Source organism: Athalia rosae, chromosome 6 (genome assembly GCF_917208135.1).
Source record: "Athalia rosae chromosome 6, iyAthRosa1.1, whole genome shotgun sequence".
In the NCBI taxonomy this organism is placed as follows: domain Eukaryota; kingdom Metazoa; phylum Arthropoda; class Insecta; order Hymenoptera; family Athaliidae; genus Athalia; species Athalia rosae.
The window spans coordinates 15,736,896-15,756,172 of NC_064031.1; the positions used below are offsets into that span (position 1 = coordinate 15,736,896).

The following is a 19,277-nucleotide window of genomic DNA, read 5'->3' on the forward strand; positions in this document are numbered from 1 at the left end:
CAAATATCTCTAGAAACAACACGATGATTTTCTTTCTTCCACGAGATGAATTCATATTTTTCTTTTCTCGATTTCTTGAGGAAAGAAAAGATGGAATAAAGAAGTCTTCACTTTTATTTTTCACCATATCTACCGAATAAAAACAATAAAATAATGATACTAATTTTATAAATTACGTATAAGACGATCATTTAACAATAAACTTACACGATAGTCGTTATAGTGTAAAGGCACTTATTATTTAATCTCGGAGAAGAGAGTCTGACAATTTATTTTTAGTCGTACCTATTTTTTTTTTTTTTCTCATTTTCTCATTTTCATAAATAGATTTTTTCGTGGTTAGTTTTTTTTCTTCATCTTCTTCTCTTTAAAGACGTGTTTTTTAAACCAGAGAGACCGTAAAGACGGACATTTTTTTAAACCGACGTCGAATTTATTTCAGCGCCTGTCTTTCCGCCTTGAAAATCTCAAGCTCGTTCGAATCTTCGGACTGAAAAATGAAATTAAACTCAAATAAAAATATCGAACTACTTAGTTGAATCAAATTTTAAGTTCGGAGAGCGTTGATCTTTTAATTTACAACGAAAAAAGCTTCTAAACGAACTTATTATCTGCATTCATGATTTTGCCACTTTTTTCACGAGTATGTATTTCACTTTTTATTTAGTCAGTTTCTTCAAGTTGTTTTTTGTGCAGTTTTTCCGTCCAGAATAGACGCACAGTATATCCTCCCCTAAGTAGAAGTAATGTCACGTAGTAGATAACCATTCATTTCAGGGAAAGAAAATTAGTTCGCTACTCTGCGGTCCGCAAGCTACAATCTGGTATAAATATACGGTGAGAATTCTACTTGCTCGACGTTTTATCGCAGCTTGTATAGTTTTTGTTTTCTATTATTTCTCTAGCCGAAAAAATGTAAAAAGTGTTCTAAGAGATGTTAGAATAAAAATGAATAAAGATGATGAATGAATTGATAAATAGTCAGATAATGAAATAAAATTAATTTATCTTCAAGTTATTTGGGAATTTCCATATAATGTACCTATACGTTATTTCACGTCGTGCTATTGATTAATATTCAAGAACCTTCCCAAGGGGCAGTAAAAAAAAAAAAAGAAGAGAAAACGAAATAAAATAAATTCCGTTAGATTTTAGGGATCTGATATTTTATAGGTACATAATCGCGAACAAAGTTTCTGCGGGGCTCACACTTCTGAAAAACAACACTTGAAAAAGATGTTGTTCGTGTTTTACTGGCGCCGTATAAGCTGAACTTGCGAAGTTAAAGTCGTTGTTCGAGACGGATCAAAGAAGAGAATCATCGTGCGGCGGAAAAGAGGGAGAAAGATAAAAAGCGAAAAATATAGATATATTATTTCCGATTTGCCAGCGATATCTCTGTTTGCTTTTCTTCTCATGTCTCGTGTGATACATCAATTGGAGAGAGCTTTTATTCTTTGGTAGGTGACAGTTGAAAACAAAAAAATAAATTTATTTTCAAAGGCGATCGGAGGGCATTCGAAAGGTGCTGTCACCGACTATCCGAAAAGTCGCGGTTTACTGGATAAGTTAGCTGAGGAAAAAAGCAGTCACTTCGATCGTGCGAATATCATAAAAGAAAATTGAATGGCTATCTCGTCGTACGGTTTTACTACGCCGGAGATTTTCCGTCTCACAATCAATCCTAGGATCCGTGAAATGGCGTTATTTTCTTCCCCGAAATATGATTAGAAAAAGGGAACGAAGGAAGGGTAATAAGGATAAGTAATTTCAACCACGTATACTCTGCACCGCGTGGCTGTTTCAGAAAATACGTACGATGTTTTATGTACGTGAAATATTTTCGAGAAATGAAAATTGCAGAGGGCTGTTCGGTCGGAAACAGTAATTGTTCGATTAGATAATATTTACGGCTATGTGTAAATTATAAAAATACGATTCTCACCCGAGAAGAGATAGCCGTTGTTTGTTGCGACTCGATATATTCGTATCGCATTTTTTCCGGAAACGAATAATCTTCAGGTTCGACAAAAGTCGATCCCGCAGGACCCCTGAGGCCCAGGAAAAGCCAAGTCGTTACGACAAAGGGCACCGATAATACCGGCAAACCAGCCTGAAAAGTATAATTCGTATCGTGAAATTTTCAAGAAGTTTTTCTTTTTTATTAATTCAATCTTTTTTCCCCCCCAATCCCGAAACTTAATCATACTGGTATTGTTCGGCTTCGTTTTACGCTAAAAATAAGTTACAAAATTGCTGGTAAGGGATTTCAGGATCTGCAACAGCCGCTTCCCGATTCTTCGCGGGATTAAATACTGATTTATTTAACCGCAATTCTTGCTCATACACCTCGAACGGTATAATATACGGGCTCTGTTTCTGTTCCATGAAAATTCCAATTCTAATCCCTGAATTATTCATGGAGAAAATTATCGTTCACCATATACCATATTGACGCTCGAATTTTGCACGTTGTGCGGGTAAATTTCCAAATTGAATTAATCAGAAGTCGAATGAATTTTTCAAAAAATATTCAAAACTCGCCTTTCGAATATACTCGCGAATGAATAGCAACCCAGAATCACCTTGGCAAAAAGTGGAGTCAAAACGGTTTGAAGAATTGTTGCAAAAATGCTAGCTAATATAGTCGCCATCGTCGTTTGGCAACCAAGGATGATCAGCAAACCACCCAAAATGGCACTCGTCAAAAGGCCGTTGTAGCCCCAAAGTCCGCAGTATATCTCGTCCAACGGGACGTTGAAGACCAACCCTGTAAAACCAACAAAATAGAGAAACGGAAAACAAAAAGTTTTCAACGACTATAAAAGTCCTGCAGTAAAGTAAACACATGTACCATTACACGTAGCATGCACGGAATATTAATGAAAATGGATTCTAAAAGGCGAACACATAAAATAAACAGTTATATACGAGGTTCTAAATCCGCTTTTATAGCATTATCAAACTATCGCCAGAAATAATTTCCTGCGTGGAAAATCGGGGAGTAGTTCAAGTCCCGTACTGGTCGGACGCGATACGAGCGGGCGCCGGACATTGCCAGGATTTAACTACTGATTCGATAGAAGGCAGGCGGCGCATCGAGTGGTAAAACTCCGTATGTGGTCAGACACGCTCCGCGCGATATTTCGCGTAATTTTCTTTTTACTTCCGTGTAGTTCGATAGTGAATCGATGATTATCGGAGTTCGATGGAAGGGAGGTAAACGAAGAAGGGGTCGTTGAGTTTATACGAGTTTAATAATAGATAATAATTGTCGGCGCTGATAATTGTATGTAATAACGTACCGGTGAGCGAACCGAGCATTGCCCCGGCAAAAGCGAATGCTGCCATTATAGGAGAGTAGGTCAAGATGGCGAGGTAAATTATTGAAGAGACAGCCACGTTGTCCACAGCAAAAACCTGAGAGGATGAAGTCACCATACCCCTAAAAACCTGTAGGGGTGAATTTATTTATTCACGAAAAAACGACCAACGGAATGCGACAATGTTAATTCCGTAGATGTCTAGAGAGAATTACATCTTTCATCTTACGTATCGTCTACCGTACGCTTTGATACAAATCAACAAATCGAGATAATAATATTTTCATCTTTACTCCCCCCACTTCGCGTGTATTACGCAAGCTCTTTATATTACATTTGCAAACATGATTTTTTCTTCACACCTTCATGGGTGAAAATTTTTCCACCGAAGTCTCGAAATGAGTCGGTTATATAATAGGGTGAGTTGGAAAATTTTTTTTTTTTTATTTTCTCAGCATGGGGACAAAATTCGTACCTTATAAAAAAAGGAAATTTTTCACTTGATATTTGGAGGTAGCCCACTCGTTTTTTGAATAAATAATTAATCAAGTGGGGTACTTCCGGCAAACAAAACTTTTTTTTGTCAAAAATCATAGAAAATATCTAAAAAATTGTCGATTATGATTGTTTTTCACTCGTTCACTGTTCAAAATTTTTTTCCTATTATTTTTGTAATTCAAATATGAAATCAGAAAATTACATGCTCTATTTTTGACTTAAAATTGAAGTTGAGTCGGGGAGCCCGAGCTTTGCTGGAGTCAGGTAGCCAGCAGCGTAGCGCTTTGTTGTGAGACGTCACCTTCGAGGCTGTGCAGAGGTTACGCCCCACAACAAACCGCGCGCCCGTGGCTACCTGACTCCAGATAAGCTCGGGCTCCCTCGTAGACCGAGAAATTCGAATATTTCGACCCATGCAGGGATTGTGACGAATCAAAGTGGGTCTACGACTAAAAGCAGTCGATATGTCTTATAATTCTTCTGCTCCCAACAGCGAATAATTGATGATTACTCGATCGATTGCATGAGTAGATGATTTTGGCTTTCAGATTTGGATTTCTGAGCTGATTATACGTGAGATTACTCTTGAAAAACCAAAAGAAAATTCGATTTTCGAGCAAAAAATAAATCATTGTTTTAATTGGGTTTAATATGCTTTTCTTACGTATTTTGACCTCAGGAATTCGAATCTGGAAGAAAAATTGATCTATCTCTAAAATTCACCGAGTTATCGCCAATTTTCAGCTTTTTGGGGTCAAAAATTAAAAATTCATTTTTTAGTCTATATTAATGTAATTTGAGCTCAGGAATCTGAATCCGAAAGAGAAATTGATCTATCTTCAAGAATGACCGAGTTATCCCCATTTTTTCACATTTTTTGGTACAAATTTGAGGATATCTCGAAGGGAAAAAATCGTAGCTCAATTTGGACAACGGATTCGTGTTTCTGAGGTCAAAATACATAAGAAAAGTGCCATACGATCAATTTTAAAAAATAAAAAATTTTGGCCAAAATTTGAAAAAATCGTAAGGGGTACCCCTTGGAAAAATCTCAAATTTTGGCCAAAAATTTTTATTTTAAAAAATTGATCGTATGGCACTTTTCTTACGTATTTTGACCTCAGGAACACGAATCCGTTGTCCAAATTGAGCTACGATTTTTTCCCTTCGAGATATCCCCAAATTTGTACCAAAAAATGCGAAAAAATGAAGATAACTCGGTCATTTTTGCAGATAGATCAATTTTTCTCTCAGATTCGGATTCCTGAGCTCAAATTACATTAATATAGATTAAAAAATCAATTTTTAATTTTCGACCCCAAAAAGCTGAAAATTGGCGATAACTCGGTCAATTTTAGAGATAGATCAATTTTTCTGTTAGATTCGAATTTCTGAGGTCAAAATACGTAAGAAAAGCATATTAAACTCAATCAAAACAATGATTTATTTTTTGCTAAAAAAATCAACAACTATCAGAATAATTCAACAGCTATGGAAAATTTTTACATCCCTAGTTTCAAAGTCACTCACCATTCCCCAATCCACATCGACGTTTGTAACGTTCAAAATTGTTGGATCGTTAAAGTGTGAATCTCCAGATGCCGAATGATGCGATGTTTCCGTAACATTTATCTGAAAACGATGTGTGTCATTTCATAGTTATTGGGGTAACAAAAATTTACTACGCAACATCGACAGATGACAGTTAAATAAAGTCGCCACAACGGTTCCCTTCTATGTAAAGGTAGTAAAGAATGTAGGTGTTGTCAAATAGGTACAAGGCATACCATAAATTACATCTTTTCATACGTCGAGTTTATAATCGTAAGCTCAGAACATATACTTTTACTACAGATGAAACAGTAGTTGACTGCTCCGCATAATTGTTACAGGGGGATAACCGAGGCTTGAAAATCCATCAGCTTGATTAGTAGAGCGCAATTATACTCGTAATAAAGTGTAAGCACGAAAACTGAAGTTCAAACAGCAAGTAAAAGAAAGTTCTGACGGAGTTGGGAATCTTAAAAAAATGATCGTTTACGACGTTGCTGGAGAGATAAGTTTTGAATAAATGTTGTTTAGTAGTGAATCGAGGCAATTATGAATTATCTTCTATTACGTGAGGTTCCTCTTCGTATGTATGTCGGCAAAATGAGCAACGCGATAGATCATACCTAGGTGAGTAGATATAGTGGATACGCTACGCTTCCCCCTCGTTACATCTAATTCGTAATTATAGTAATTACCTCAATTGTTGTATTGTTGGTCACTGAGGCAGCGTTGTTGCCCCTCGAAGCCAGGGTAAATATAAGGATAAGTTGAACGAAGTTAAACGAGGCTGACAAGCACGGAAGTCTTCCACTTCCGAGGGCCCGCGTTAAATAAACGCTGGAATATTATTTAGGTTCAGCCAAAATTATCGTTGCCCTAGTTACAATTAGCAGCGTATAATTATTATACTTATAACGTCATTAATAACGGAAATAACGAAACGATTAATTCTCTCACGTTAGCACCACCGCCATCAACAAATAAACCAACAAACGTCCATCAAGAGAATCGTATATGTCAGGAACAACGTGGTGCGTCAAGACCCCAATTAGAAGGGGGTTGAAAACGGTGAGACCGTTTTCAATGTGAACTTGGGACTCCCCGATCATCTGGAAGAGATTCTCACATCAATCTTCCTTAAATTCTGTTAGTTAAATTGCGAGAAAAATCAATCACAGTACCAGAAATTTTCGGATTTTAAAAACAAGTAGAGCGATTGAAAGTAAAACTTACCATCGATAACAACAGACCTAGGACTCCGGTGCAGGTGGCAATAAAAGCCATACCTGGTGTAACTACAGTAAAAGCAGCGAGTATTAACAGTCCGCTGATTGGATTGTTCGCACAAACCACCTGCGAATCAATCAATAATTGATCGACTGTTATTTGAGAAAATGTAAAATTTATAGGTGTAGTCTACTGATTTATGAAGATGAATGGTATGCAGACAATCCATGACGCGATCAGTTATTTCAAAGTTATATGAGGACACACGTGCGATTCGAAGGGGAGAGAAACTTTACAGCTAACGTAGCTAATCATCGTACCTTTGTTTAAACGTGACGTAAGCAAAATTTTAATTACTCCGTAAAGGCCGCTCCTTTATTGCACTTTAGATCGTGTTATGCTATCAGAAAATAATCGCCACACTAATTAACCGAAGTTGAAAGAAATCGAGGATTGTAACAGTCGCAAAGAGTAATTTGAATGAATGAATGCATTGTTCAAATAACATAATTTTCGGCGTGGAATTTCACCTAAAACTCGCATAAACCCATATAATATTTTAGCTTGTAGCCCTTAATAGATGGATCATTTTGTTCTCCCGTGTGAGATGGATCGTTCCTAAAAGTAAGGTATGTACGTATTTTTATGCTATCCGGCTATCTACCACATTTAGTTTACAGATAAACATTCTTGACTTGACTCCGAGGTTCCTTATCAAATTCTTTATGATTGATCGATGCCTTGGGGATACAATTAGATATTGAAATAAGCGAAAATGTATGTGAAAAAAATGTTGGCTCTTCTTTTATGTAACGATTGGGATTTAAACCTACCTGTCCATATCCTCTTAGGAGAGCATCAAGTATTTTGAGAGTTATCCAAGGTGAGTCGGTTCTCTTACGTGATAAAAAGTCCCGCGAAAGGGTGAAATCTCCGATGCAAGAGACCCATTGTTTTTCCTACAAAAAATTAAACACCAGAAAAAATCAGCTGCGATTTCTTTCATTGTTAAATCCACAAACGCTCGTAGATCCGGTTTTCCACGCAACCGTTGACACTTGAATTATACTAATTTTCTTCGAGGCTTTCTCAATTCACATAAATCAAATACAATTATCACTTCGGAATCCAACGTCTCGATATCGGCGGAATTTGAGCGGGAATCGCTTGAAGAATATTTTGTACACCATGTACAAGAATCGAAAAATTGAATAAGTTATGTTTTGAATGATTTTCTGCTATTGCATACTTTTTTTAAAAACATTTTTTCATTATGAATGTTTATCACTATAGTATGGACTAATTTTTTTACACGTATCGGTAATCATACGCGACTTCGAAACAAAGATAACATTACAATTACGATAGAAACTGAAACCGATGGACGCATTCGTTAGTTAATTGTTAAGAAATAGAAAATTGCAATTTAACAAGTATAGCCATATTTCGAATTGGTAAAAAATTGTAGGGCTGCAATATCAAAGATCAGTTGCTAAAAAGTGAACCGAATAAAAAAATGCTCTTCCCTTTTTTTATTTTCAAATAAACACGATACACGAACGAAATTTTGCACCCCGAAAAAATAGGGGGATAATTTATATAAATTAAAATTTTTCGGGATTTTTTTGTATTATACCGTACCTGCCGCCTTACGCTAGACATGACGGTTTAGATCTACGGACTGATCCACGCGACATGAAATTAACTCTGGTCCGCTTCTTGGTTTCTCCTACTGATAAACCTGCACACTGACATGCGTAGTCTAGTTGCATTGTATCTAAACATTCTATAAAATTATAATCACACTGCCCCACTATGGATCACTGAATGGTGCTTACAGAAGATTAGATTTCAAACTGCTGGCAAGATTTAAATAAATTTTGAGTCCGGCAAATCTTGGCCAATTGACGTCGCGGAGAGACGATAATATTTGATAAGTCAATAATTTCGCAAAAACGTGACATCGGTTCTCTGAAAATCTGGAAAAACGCTCAAGCAGAATGACGAATCGTCATATTTCGTCCGTTAGCTTGAATAGTAACGTTAATCTGAAACCGTTCATTAACGAAGTGCGAACGTTTAAACGCATTGTTAACAGAGCTTCGTTAATTACGTAGATTACAACCAGCGTTGCAATGCCACTAAAATGAGGTAGGTCAGGGTCTCAAGTAATTCCAACGCTATTGCTAAACGCCGATCAGAAAAGAGAGGAAAAAAAGAAGAAATTAAAAATTACCGCAGAGGGATTTTTAGATTGGTACATCTTAAAAATCAGTACAAATCAGGAATTACATAAAAACGTTTTACAAAAAAATTCCATTGCAGGACGAAGATTGATTGATTAAAATAGTTATCTCAAAGTATGTGATACTAATTCTAAGGCACAATATGGGATTCACAATTTAATCGATACGTCGTAGCACTTATGTCAATTGATTACTTATCAAGGGTCGAGAATGTAGTTTGGATGTACAACGAGCATAGGGTCTTCTTCTTCTTCTTCATCTTCTTGACCTCTGCGTCTTGATAAAAGCTCCGTAGTCGTAAGAGGTATTATAATCTGGTCCTACAATGCATTTATTAACCGGGTGAGTGAATTAATTATCAGTTGAATGAATTGGTTCATGAATGCAAGAACACTTACATGGTATATAAGTCTGTCGATAATTTTTTCGATAAGACCTTTTCTCTCCAATAGTTCTTCCTCGGACTCAATTTGTTCTTGTATTTTATCTAAATACCACGCAACTAATTCTGATTTTCTAATCCCCTCTTTATTACCATCTGCATAGAATAATAAACAGCATTATTTTTAAAACAGAACGAAACAGTAATTGAAAGCTCCGGTTACCGCCAGGATACACTCACCTTCGCTTTCGATGCGAGCCTCCTCTGCTCGCATGTGTACCACTAGCATATTGGACAAATTTTTATAATCCGCAAAAGACATCGTTAGTTTCTTTTTGGCAGATTCATCTTGGTGTTGGGTTTTTTTGTTTGTTGATTCTGCGAATAAAGAGGTTTAGAATGTTAAGTTATTTAAGAGGTTCTGAAGAAGCTTCTGAGCAAATTACCTGCACTAGCAGCAGAGCTGACACCGCTATTGTCTAAAGCATCAAGTGCAGCCATGAGAGGAGGCGTGTTGTTCATATCCATCGCTAGCTCCCGAGATTGAGCATCATCTTCGTCAAGATCAACATCCGGTTGCTCAACTCTGACTATACTTTTACTCAATAATTTTTTTGCTTCAATGACGTGCCTTACTGTAACTTCGTCACTACACTCCAACTTTGCTAGAGCCTCGGATAAACGCACGAGACTTTCCAACTGACGTACGGTAATCCTCCACGTAAATTTACCCGAGCTACCACCTTCCCTTTGTCTCAAGGTCGTGTAGACTTCTACCAATAACAAGGCAGCTTCTTCTTTAAGCATGGGCTTGAAGTGCTTGGCAAAATTGATGTACCTCAAGATTTCTTCCCGATTATAGAGAGTCTCGATAATGACTTCGTTGTTGCTGTGTAGGTCTACAATTTTTTTTGCAATCGCGGTGTCCACAATTTCATTAGATTCATCAACCAGGATAAAAAATAGGTCAAAACGAGACATTATAGGTGCTGTCAATAAAAGATTTTGCTGCAAAGATTTGGATCTATCGTAACGACCGCCGATCGGATTTGCTGCAGCTAGAATTGATGTGCGTGCGTTTAGAGTCGCCCGTATGCCTGCTTTTGCAATAGAAATAGTTTGTTGTTCCATGGCTTCGTGAATAGCTACTTGATCTGCAGGATCCATCTTGTCAAATTCATCAATGCAGCAAACACCGTTATCCGCGAGCATCAGAGCTCCAGCTTCGATAACGAAATCTGAAGAATCTTCATCTCTTACTACAGCGGCTGTTAGACCTGCAGCGCTTGAAGCTTTTCCGGAAGTATAAACAGCTCGCGGTGAAAAATCCGCTACTTGTTTCAGAATCTGAGATTTCGCCGTACTGGGATCCCCAACGATGCAACAATTGATGTCCCCTCTCAGAGTTGTTCCCTCAATCGTAGTCTTGGGAACGCCACCGAATAACATTAATGTAATACCCTTTTTCACTTCATCGTTTCCATGAATCGAAGGAAATAAACTGGATATCAAATTTTGGTAGAGATTTTTATCACGACTCATTTCATAAACTTTGTTCCACTCAGCGTCAGACATTTGTCTCTTCATCATTTCCTGCGTAATTTCTTCCATTGCCATATCAGTCCCTCCAAACTAGAAAAGTAGTGATGCTTGAGTGAAATGTTAAGGAAGGAGGAGAAAAATGAGTGATCCGAGGATCTTCTCAATATTAATAACTTACTCTTGCACTTGTAGACGTGATACTGCAAGCAAGAAAAGCCATTCTGTAATTCAAATCTCTGACTCCAAGTGATTTCAAGCCTCGTACTCCTTCGATTGACGGATCACCGTGTTTATGCCTCGATCCAAACTCGGCTTTTGCTCCAGGTAATGACAGGGCTCCCACATCTGGTATAACTATCAGTGTGCCGGTGAAGTCATATCTGTTTTTGAGGATCAATTGAAAAAGTAGTTAATGGGGGTGAAACATTTACTTAGTTTTCTCTTATCAAGTTAATCAACCCACCTATCGCCAGGTTGCACCATCTCAACAGCTTCTGCCCGCAAAATAACTTCCAGAGAGCGAGGAATGCAACCCCTAGGCAATTCTGCCTGTGTTTCCTGAACTCGGATTTTTTGGAAATCAATGAATGTGGAATTATCAACGTCGAGGATAAACCGGCGCCTGTTGCTGCACACTGGATTCCGACAAATCGTTGGATTGGTATACTATGAAGATTGAAGTGCACAAGAATTATACATTGGTCTAGGCAGAACCTTTACATCAATATTACACTAATTAATTCATTACAAACTTTGAATTGTTGTTCCACATTTTTGGTGACTGTATGACAATCTTGACATATGAATGTTCCAAGAATTAATTCTGGATGGACTGGATGAGTTCGTACTACTTGGCCAGAAATACGAATTAAGGTGCCGATTTTTGCTGTTGTTAATTCCCTCACTTTGTGCCTTGTAGGCACATCAGTTAAGCTGACATAACATTCTTTTTCTTTTTTTAAGTTACCTGTGTCTTTAACAAAATTACAAACGGCCTGGCATAAGTATGGATAAATCCTGTAAATAAAAAGATAAAAGGAACATAGGTATAAGTTTACATTACTTTGATGAAGATGACTTTCAACGATTGCATAAACTACCTGTAATATTCTTCGATGATCGACGTTGAGAGTACTTGATTATATTTTTCGATATCGTCAAAGGAAATTTCCAAGGTGCTGCGCTCAGGGCTTATGAGCTCTTTAGCTGGTTCCAGATATTTAATTTCACCATCTTCTTTGAATCTAAAAAATTGATATACTGCATAGAAAATGACATTGGTATCGAAGTCTTTTTAATAGTTACTCAATTTACATTGGGTATTTGTCTGCTCGCTGAGGGCTAACAACTATAGATTATTTTTTGGAGGTTACTTACTCCTCGAGGAAGTCTTGAAAAAGTTTCTGACATTGTGTACCCACTTCGTCCTTTACTCTCAAACGACCATCCTGCACATCGGCTACATCCATATTAATGAACACTTAATTACACTTATTATTTATGAAGTGATTGCAATAATCATCCAAAAGAAGTATCCGGCAATTAGCCCTGAATATTGTTTACTGAAATTGGCGGGAAAATAGAGGCCAGAGGAGTCCTGTCATGGAGCTGATTGGTCTGGTCAACGCTACGATCATGCGAACGAGCCACAGCTTTTGAACGTCGACGCAACGCCCGACCATCGCTCGCCCAACCGACCCTCGAGGGTTGTTCCTCGAGGATTGCGAGTTACGATGCCGTTGTCATCGGCATCGCGACGCCCATCTGACCACATCTGACTAGTGACTACGGTTTATTTAAAGCTCTCTACATTTGATGATTTTCGCGCTTGCGCGCAAAACCAGTGAGCATTGTCGAAAATGTCAATACTTGTGAAGTAAAAGAATTTGAAAAAATATGTAATATCTACAAGCGAGTTTATGAAATCCCGCTTATAAGCATCGGCCGTGGGTTGTAATTGTACATAAATCATAAATTGGCCCACCATGAAGAAGTCGAGTAAACACCGATCGGGCGTGAGTGGTAACATCTCCTCGGTTTGTTTGCCTGAAGGAAAAAGTGACGTTGGCGAAATACAGGAACATCTAACAGCTTCTTATATGAAGGAACAGGATATACCCGAGTATTTAGAGGGCTGCGGGTTAAACACGTGCTCTGCAGGTGACACTCCGGAGGCTGTTGAAATGTTGTCTCGTGATACAAAGGAGCATTTAAAGGAAAAAAAGTTATCAACAGCCTCCATAGCTGGCACCGATACAAAAAAAACTGTCACCGTTAAACATCCCGAGTCAAATAAACCAAAGCCCACAGCCAAGAAAAGTAAACCGATACAAGCAGATTTAGATGTTTCCAAGGAGTTTATAAGGTGCAGAGACGAGTGTGTCACTCGTTTGGATCTGAGCAAATCCAGTATCACAAATCTTCCAAACACTGTGCGTGATTTAACGCACCTTGTTGAATTTTATTTATATGGTAACAAGCTGGCAACGCTACCGCCAGAAATCGGATGCCTTACTAACATCAAGACGTTGGCGCTTAGTGAGAATTCATTAACGAGCTTACCAGATACTTTGGAAAATCTCAAGTGTCTCAAAGTACTCGATTTGAGGCATAACAAGCTTAATGAGATACCAGACGTTGTTTATGAACTGACATCTCTGACAACATTATTCTTGCGCTTCAATCGAGTCAGGTATGTTAGCGACGCCATAAGAAATCTGACCAACTTGACTATGCTGAGTTTACGAGAGAACAAAATTCGTGAACTTCCTGCTGGTATTGGGAAATTGGTTAATCTGATTACATTCGATGTGTCACATAATCACCTCGAACATTTACCTGAAGAAATTGGTAACTGCGTTCAATTATCAACGCTTGATCTACAGCATAATGAACTGCTCGATATCCCTGAGACTATTGGTAATTTGACAGCAGTGACGAGATTAGGATTGAGGTACAACAGATTATCTAGCATTCCCAAGTCCTTAGCCAACTGTAAACTAATGGACGAATTCAGCGTCGAAGGAAATCAAGTATCACAACTACCGGAAGGCCTTCTCTCCAGCTTGTCAGATCTTACCACAATCACACTTTCGAGAAATGCTTTCACTGCTTACCCATCCGGAGGACCTTCCCAGTTTACGAATGTGAATTCCATCAATTTGGAACACAATCAGATTGACAAAATACCGTATGGAATATTTTCAAGAGCAAAAAATCTTACTAAACTGAATATGAAGGAGAATCAGCTAACAGCTTTACCATTGGATATAGGAACTTGGACCAATATGGTAGAATTGAATCTGGGGACAAATCAGCTGACAAAAATTCCAGATGATATTCAATGCCTGCAGAGTTTAGAGATATTAATTCTCTCTAACAACCTGCTAAAGAGAATTCCAGCAAGTATAGCCAACCTGCGTAAACTTAGAGTACTGGACCTCGAGGAAAATAAAATAGAATCTCTGCCAAATGAAATTGGATTCCTCCGTGATCTTCAGAAACTGATATTACAGTCAAATCAAGTCACCTGCCTGCCTAGGGCCATTGGACACTTGATTAATCTGACTTACCTCAGCGTGGGTGAAAACAACTTGAACTATCTTCCAGAAGAAATAGGAACCCTGGAAAACTTGGATTCCTTATACGTTAATGACAATGCTAATTTACACAACTTACCTTTTGAGTTGGCACTCTGCACAAACCTCAGTATTATGTCGATTGAAAATTGCCCGCTGTCGCAAATTCCAGCTGAAATTGTTGCTGGTGGTCCATCGCTGGTTATACAATTCCTAAAAATGCAAGGACCTTATCGATCAATGTAACAAAATTTAGGTAGGTATCGATAGTTACGATCCTTTGTTCGAACCTTGTTTGGTTTACTTTGCCATAAAAAAAATCATGAACACTAATGTCGATAAAATTTATTCTTCATGATGCAGAAATGTATAGAGGGTCTCCCACATAACGTATCATTTGAGATACGTTATGCTACTGTAAGTGCGTTTCTTTGATATTTTTTTGTTTTTTTCTTCTCTTTATTGGTGACCAACGGTAAACTGAAAGTACAAAGAAGGGTGTATTCAATGTTTTATTACAGTTACATCTTTGAAAGACAACGCACAAGAAAAAGAATAAGGGCTGATTAGGAGCAAATATGTAAGCATGTAATAGTTTCAGTTCATGCGAGGCCACTGAATTAATTAGAAATTATCTCAATTCTGGCCTCGCAATTCGTCCTGCCTTGTCCTATAATGCCAGACTAAATAATTGAAAAAATAGAACTGTATGCATTGACAAATGGATAATTTACTAAACGGTTTGCTTACAGGATTATAACTCGAAGTTTACACATACACCTCCCAATAATGGCACATTTTTATACAAATATTGACGTATTATTTAAACATTTCCTCTTTATAAAGTGCTTTGAAACTCACGTTATGTGCGAAACCCTTTTATTTTAAATATTTCCGCAGTATCGTCGAGAACGAACTATGCTAAAAAATATTTTGGTTCTATGAAGATGCAGGAGTAATTGTTCTGCACTGTCCTTGTAACATCAATTGAGATTTGATATGCAAATAAAAATCCGGTACTTTCAAGAAGCGAATTAAAAAATCTCTGGAGGGGGCTTCCGAAAATTAATGAATTGATATATTGAGCACCGTATTAAAGCATAAAAAAATGAAAATGGAAATTATTATCTGCAGCCTTGCGAATGGAACTTATAGTCTCTACATATCGTCTCTAAATCTATATATTCATACACACATACACGTGTATATATATATATATTTATGTATATATACACTATATATGTACATATATATATTTTTCCTGGGTGACAAGCAAATAATCTTTCTAACAAAGCTGAATTTTCGGTCAATAATCATTCGCGAAAGAACAGATGATTATATACAAACACATTATATTTTTGGTAGAAGATATCTAAAAAATAAATAAATAAATAATCATTTGAATAAAATGAAAAGAATATAGTTTTGGCTATTAAGTAATGTCAATGCATGCAGCTGGCGTACGCAGAAAACATATACCATATATATCTATATATTAAAAATATATATCACGCGACATAACAAAAATCGGTATTTTTCACGCCGCTAATAAACGAAAAAACCTGTAATTGGGTACCTGAGATGAGAATAGGTATGCATATACTAAATCGGTATTTTTCACACCTCTAATAAACGAAAAAACCTGTAATTGGGTACCTGAGATGAGAATAGGTATGCATCTACTCATACAGAGTGACCTGAGAAAATCGAGAAATGTTGAACGTATGAACAAAATCTGAATACTCGATCACTCTGTGTGGATATATGTAATTATATACGATACGCGTATACACAAACTCCAAATCCATTTAAACAGCAGAAATGGCTCTGCTGTTAATTTTTTTTGTTACTAAAATTGTGTAAAAATTAGCTAATTGAAGAATAGATAATTTTCTGTTACACCTCACCATAGTCAATTGAATTTTTAATGTTAAAAATTTAAACTATCATTCGTTTTTTATAAATCTTTTTTTAACTTTATTTCACGTTGGCGGATCAGCGATTATTTGTTGATGATTTTAATATCAGAATGTTGAAAATTGTGACGATATAGATATATTCCATTACAAATCATTCTTTCAAGAATGATTGTTTAAAATCTGTTCAATGTATTGCGTCTATATATTACATATGATAAATGATTATATCCCAATATGTAACCTAGTTGGTACACGTAAGTACATGTATCGTTCGTATCTTATATGTGAATAATTATAAACCTATGCACCGATAATATAATTTTTCATCGTTTCGCGTTTGCCAATCTCTAGTTTTTAGATTAACCAATATTTTGAGTATTGATATTCTTTCCCTTCTCTCTTTGCTTTCACTGGTATATACCTTAATTTCGATTTGTCCTGTCTGCGTAAGAAAAAAAGGAGTTGAAAAATTTGTTCCAATAACTGACTATGCATGTATGATATACAAAGAATATGTAATAGTTATACGACGATGATAATAATACTAATAATTATAATAATCATAATAATATCCTAATCGACAAAAAAGGAAATAAAGAAATGTATAGAGAAAAAAGGAAGAGAAAAAAAAAAATGGAATCCATCAAATGATTAACAAATGTGCCATTTCAATCGACGAATAATTAATTCAATGACTTGTATATATCACCAATTATTCTAATTGAAAAATCTGGTGTTATTATATTTATTTAAATTCTATTGTCGTTTTAGGCAGATGAAAAAAACAACAACAAATAAAACAATACAAAAATGTTATAGATGTTATCAAATTTGCTATTAAATATGTATATTTCAAAAGAAAAAAAAAACCAAACAAATGGAAAAATTAATCCCTCGTATATCGTCGAAAAGTATATATGATATGACCATTGCTCGTATTATTATTTTATATATAATACATATAATATAAAATAATTTGAGAGCGTGGTCCACGGATACGTTATAGGTAGGTATTACATCATATGATGTATGTGAGTATACCTATAGTATATTATATTATACGTATACCAATATTATGTATGAAATTTTATCGAATCGATGAGTATTTTTTAAGTGCTCTTTATTTCTTTACTAGGTATATATAATATATAATCATATATATTATATATGATGGATGAATCAAGGAAATAAATTGACGAAAAAAATAGATAGATAACACGGTTACATATGTACATGCATATACATCTCATGTATGTATGTATGTATATATTTAATGATATTAACAATAATAAGTAATGATATCTGCCCAAACTTGCGTTTCCTATGTACGTACATATATGTATATTCATATGTAGGGCTGTTACATCGCTCACATAACGAAGATCGATAGTTTTTGGTTGTACCTTCTGTATTCTCTGTTCTTATTTTGCAAAGTTTTGATATCGGTATAACGATCATTACTCACTGTTCAGATATTCAATCATACTTCGATATTTTCATCTCCTTCTTGATTGCGGTTACCCTTATCTTCGAGTCTGCTAGGGTTTTCATAGGAGCTTGTATTCATTCTGAGACACATACTTGAACCTATGCATGCACGAACGCCCCTACTGTCTCCGCTACTTATTTGGCTCTTGTGATCAAAACGTAAATTTCTTTCTTTCTCTTATTTTTTGAGAATCGTTTTGCGACAAGAGAATTGAAAGCAACAGTGAGTTTTGGTATTGATGAATTCGGCTGTCGTCCCAATCTGTGCCCTAAAACTAAAGTTTTCTTCTTACGGAGTGACAAGTATAACGAAACATGTTACAATGAGTGAAAGAACAGAAAAGCTCGCAAAAAGGCTTATCTGCGGTCTCACGATCCAAACCGTAATTGAATATCTCGAAAAGAATAGGAGAGGAGACAGAAGGAAGGAACCGATAAGCCGGTGAATCGGCATCATGCGAACGATGTAGCGGCGCTACGTATACATATATTGCATTGAAATAATTAGCCAGCTGGTCAATCGCAGCCAGTTTATTATAAATAATAATAAAATTAACAATAATAATAGTAGTAATAATAATGACGATGATATGTACGGGTATATAATAAAATATGAAATCAAGACGGACATATTAAATGTTTACTACCGAAGTGTTCCACATTTGTACTTGCATATTAATTATGATCGTACCTCTACACGATTGTACATAAATAAATATTCATACGTTTATGTATACATACATAATGTGTGTGTATGCGTATATGTATACACGTAATAACGCATGATAGGATAATAAAGAAAATTAACAACTAATAGTAACGATAATACTGTTATATTTTATTCCATGTTATATTGTTAGAAAGCATATAACAACCATATATAGCGGATGTGATGTTTTAGATTCATGGTCTGAAATTGGACTTTGAAAATATAATCTGTTGAATTGAAGAAAACGAGGAGAAATAATGAAAATAAAGAAATATATTAAATATATAAAAAGTGAATCAGTGAATTCATTTTTTCTGTATAAAAATCATATCGCTGTAAAAGATTAGGAGGAAAAACTAATTGTCCCTTGTCTTTTCTTGACATTTAAGGGAGGAATAATGAAGTATCGAATTTCGGTGTATTATACGCATTAAATATAATATACCTACGTCCAAATACTAATTAAATTGAAAAAATTATCGATTACCTAATTTCGTCTTTACATTATACAGAAGGCACATCGTTTTCTCATTTTGTGTTATGAATGAATAGTTTTTGTTTGAAAAATGACTTCCTGTTTCTGTGGTATTTAATTAATTTGAAGTAATATTATTGATATACGTGCATGTAGTTTAAAAATTAATGTTATAAATATATATATACATACCCTATGAGGTGCATTATTATCGTTATCTCGAGTTTTATTTCCTGAATGATTTGTCAAAATATATATGTTTGTAGATCCTGTAGGACAGTTTTCGAGACAAAACAAAAAAAAAAAAATTGAATAAAATTACCACAAGATCATCAATCA

The 19,277-nt window shown here is 35.9% G+C and overlaps 3 protein-coding genes across 3 annotated transcripts; 1 reads left to right on the forward strand and 2 right to left on the reverse strand.

The window, feature by feature from the left end:
• Positions 1-96: 96 nt before the first annotated feature.
• Positions 97-8,389, reverse strand: LOC105683524 (urea transporter 1-like). Its single transcript, XM_012396174.3, has 10 exons — positions 8,241-8,389; positions 7,433-7,558; positions 6,606-6,725; positions 6,330-6,481; positions 6,068-6,209; positions 5,352-5,453; positions 3,306-3,453; positions 2,586-2,770; positions 1,946-2,113; positions 97-490 (listed from the first exon to the last, which is right to left on the reverse strand). Exons 1-10 carry the CDS (start codon positions 8,259-8,261, stop codon positions 434-436), a joined length of 1,221 nt encoding a protein of 406 aa, XP_012251597.2. The 5' UTR covers positions 8,262-8,389; the 3' UTR covers positions 97-433.
• LOC105683521 (DNA replication licensing factor Mcm6) lies at positions 8,240-12,520 on the reverse strand. The gene is made up of 9 exons (XM_012396169.3): positions 12,147-12,520; positions 11,870-12,013; positions 11,522-11,786; positions 11,233-11,435; positions 10,948-11,149; positions 9,674-10,859; positions 9,468-9,605; positions 9,244-9,383; positions 8,240-9,165 (listed from the first exon to the last, which is right to left on the reverse strand). The coding sequence occupies exons 1-9, from the start codon at positions 12,236-12,238 to the stop codon at positions 9,043-9,045; spliced, it is 2,493 nt and encodes an 830-aa protein (XP_012251592.2). The 5' UTR covers positions 12,239-12,520; the 3' UTR covers positions 8,240-9,042.
• A 106-nt stretch (positions 12,521-12,626) lies between these two features.
• LOC105683549 (leucine-rich repeat protein soc-2 homolog) lies at positions 12,627-19,268 on the forward strand. The gene has a single exon (XM_012396226.3). It carries the CDS (start codon positions 12,755-12,757, stop codon positions 14,591-14,593), a length of 1,839 nt encoding a protein of 612 aa, XP_012251649.2. The 5' UTR covers positions 12,627-12,754; the 3' UTR covers positions 14,594-19,268.
• Positions 19,269-19,277: the final 9 nt, after the last annotated feature.